The 1,990-nt window shown below is 44.4% G+C and overlaps 2 protein-coding genes across 2 annotated transcripts in view; both read right to left on the minus strand.

Annotated features, from left to right (window-relative positions):
- LOC104991777 (zinc finger protein 429-like) overlaps positions 1–1,990 on the minus strand; it is a gene marked incomplete at both ends in the record, with an annotated part of 13,498 nt that overhangs the window by 1,119 nt on the left and 10,389 nt on the right. The window lies entirely within an intron of this gene.
- Positions 10–1,990, minus strand: part of LOC104991771 (zinc finger protein 527-like) — a 6,854-nt gene continuing 4,873 nt past the window's right edge. Inside the window, exons 4-5 of the mRNA XM_010844371.1 lie at positions 862–908; positions 10–126 (exon numbers count right to left, since the gene is read on the minus strand). Of these exons, the coding sequence (XP_010842673.1) occupies positions 10–126; positions 862–908 (164 nt within the window). The remainder of the gene's footprint in view (positions 127–861; positions 909–1,990) is intronic.

Consider the following 1,990-nt stretch of genomic DNA (forward strand, 5'->3'; position numbering starts at 1 on the left):
CCCCCAGCACTAGGAAGGGCCACCACCCCAGTGGGCTCTATTGAGCTCCAGCCACAGCCTCCCCCCATGTACCTCCTCCACCATCAGCAGACTCCTGTGCTCTGGGGCAGCCTCTGGAGCAGACACCTGTGGGTGGGCCACACACACAGAAGGAGCTGAAAGCTCAGCTGAGCCCCAGGGTTAAAGGAAGAAAAACTGAAGTCTCTCCTCACGGTTACACAAACCATGCTTTTATACCTGCAATTGGCTTTGTCAACTCAGCCCCTACAGAGCATCTGAATGGACAACCAGGGCTCCCCCAGTCACGGGAGTGCAGCTTTAGCAGCTGTAGACTTTGTGGGGATGTATACTAGGGGGTGGGGCCAGGCCGGAGTCTGAGCTGCCCCCATAGCACCACAGTGGGTCCAGCTCCATGAGTGCAATTCTGGGACCTGAGTTCACTGGATCTATGCCGGTGTTCCAGTGAAAACAACATCTGAGAGACACCAGAGCAATGTGCCAGCATGCCCATGGTTGAGGGGGAGCCAAGAGCAGTGCCAACATGGGGTCACAGGAGACTCACAGCACGTGAGCACACCCCAAGGTGAACATCCCCAGAGAAGCAATCCTTGGTGGCTTCTCTCCCAGTGGGTGTGCTCCAATCTTAGCTGCCTTGACCACAGATCAGAATCACAGCGAAGAAACAGATCTGGGGGCTCGACTCCACCAACCAGGGAGCAGATCCCACCACAGACAGGGCAGTGACAGTCACAGAGCCAAGGGGAAGCTCCCCTCAATATCCAGGGGAGGCTCGGGTCACAATAACAGCAATCAAAGTCCAGATCAAGGGGTTAAGGGTCCAAGCCTGTGGACCAACCTCACCCGCCAGGGGGAAGACAAGAGAGCAAGAGGAGCTAGGATCCGGCAGCCTGCAGAACAGACCACAAACCCAGAAAATGTGACAAAATGAGAGGACAAAGAAGTATGGTGTACAGGAAGGAGCAAGACAAAAATCTACAAGAACCACTAAATGAAGAAGAGACAGGCGTTCTAATGATTACTTTTTGACTTAAGTCATCTTGAATGCAGATGCCCCTAGGTGCCCTCTAATTCTTTAGCCCACTTCTTACTTTAGCATGTTCTAGTAGATGTTTCCATCTAAAAATCATAAACCATACTGACGTAGGTCTAATCAGAAAGCGAGGACATATAGGACAAAGTCTGGGGAAGCTGATAACAAGATTAATTAAATAAAGTAGTTGTTCTTGAGAAATTAAGAAATGAGACTTTAAAAATATGGTGGGAACACAGGGAATGCTATCAATGCTCTGTGGAGATCTAACTGGGAAGGAAATCTAAAAAAGAGTAGATATCTATACGTAAAATGGATTCTCTTTGCTGTACAACATTGTAAACCTGTTAGACTCCAATAAGAACATTTTAAAAACAGTATATTATCTAAAAATTGTAATAGTTTGAAACCATTAAAAATATGGTGGAAAATGTTTTAAGCTCTTATGCCAATTTATTTGAAAATTCTTTGAGTTAATTGAATATATTTAAGTCTTTTAGCATTGAGGAATTGGGGCAAATACACTTACTATTTCATATGAGTTCATATGAAGAAAACAGAAACTTTGAAGTAATCCTGAGATATGCATTCTTTCTCTTTAGGGAGGTTTTGGTTTATACAGTGAAGAAATTACTTGAATTTAAAATTCATAAGATCATATTTGTAGCTTCCAGTGTTTTAGAAATTATAAGTCAGAAAAAAAAAAAAAAAAAACAAAAACAACCCACTGTCCCCAGTATTCCTAGAACTTTGGCAGTATGTCTACAATTCCACTCACATACTGCCACCTAGAGGTAGAAACAAACTTTAATAGGAGCGTCTTAGAGTTTTTCAGAGAAGTGCCCTTTTCCTAGGACCCCCAAGAAATGGAATAGTAACAGATTCATTCAGGTTGTCACAGGCCAAGAGCATTTCAGTTCTCACTGCGATTGAGAAAAG

The sequence above is a fragment of the Bison bison genome, unplaced genomic scaffold (assembly GCF_000754665.1).
Source record: "Bison bison bison isolate TAMUID 2011002044 unplaced genomic scaffold, Bison_UMD1.0 scf7180017847994, whole genome shotgun sequence".
In the NCBI taxonomy this organism is placed as follows: domain Eukaryota; kingdom Metazoa; phylum Chordata; class Mammalia; order Artiodactyla; family Bovidae; genus Bison; species Bison bison.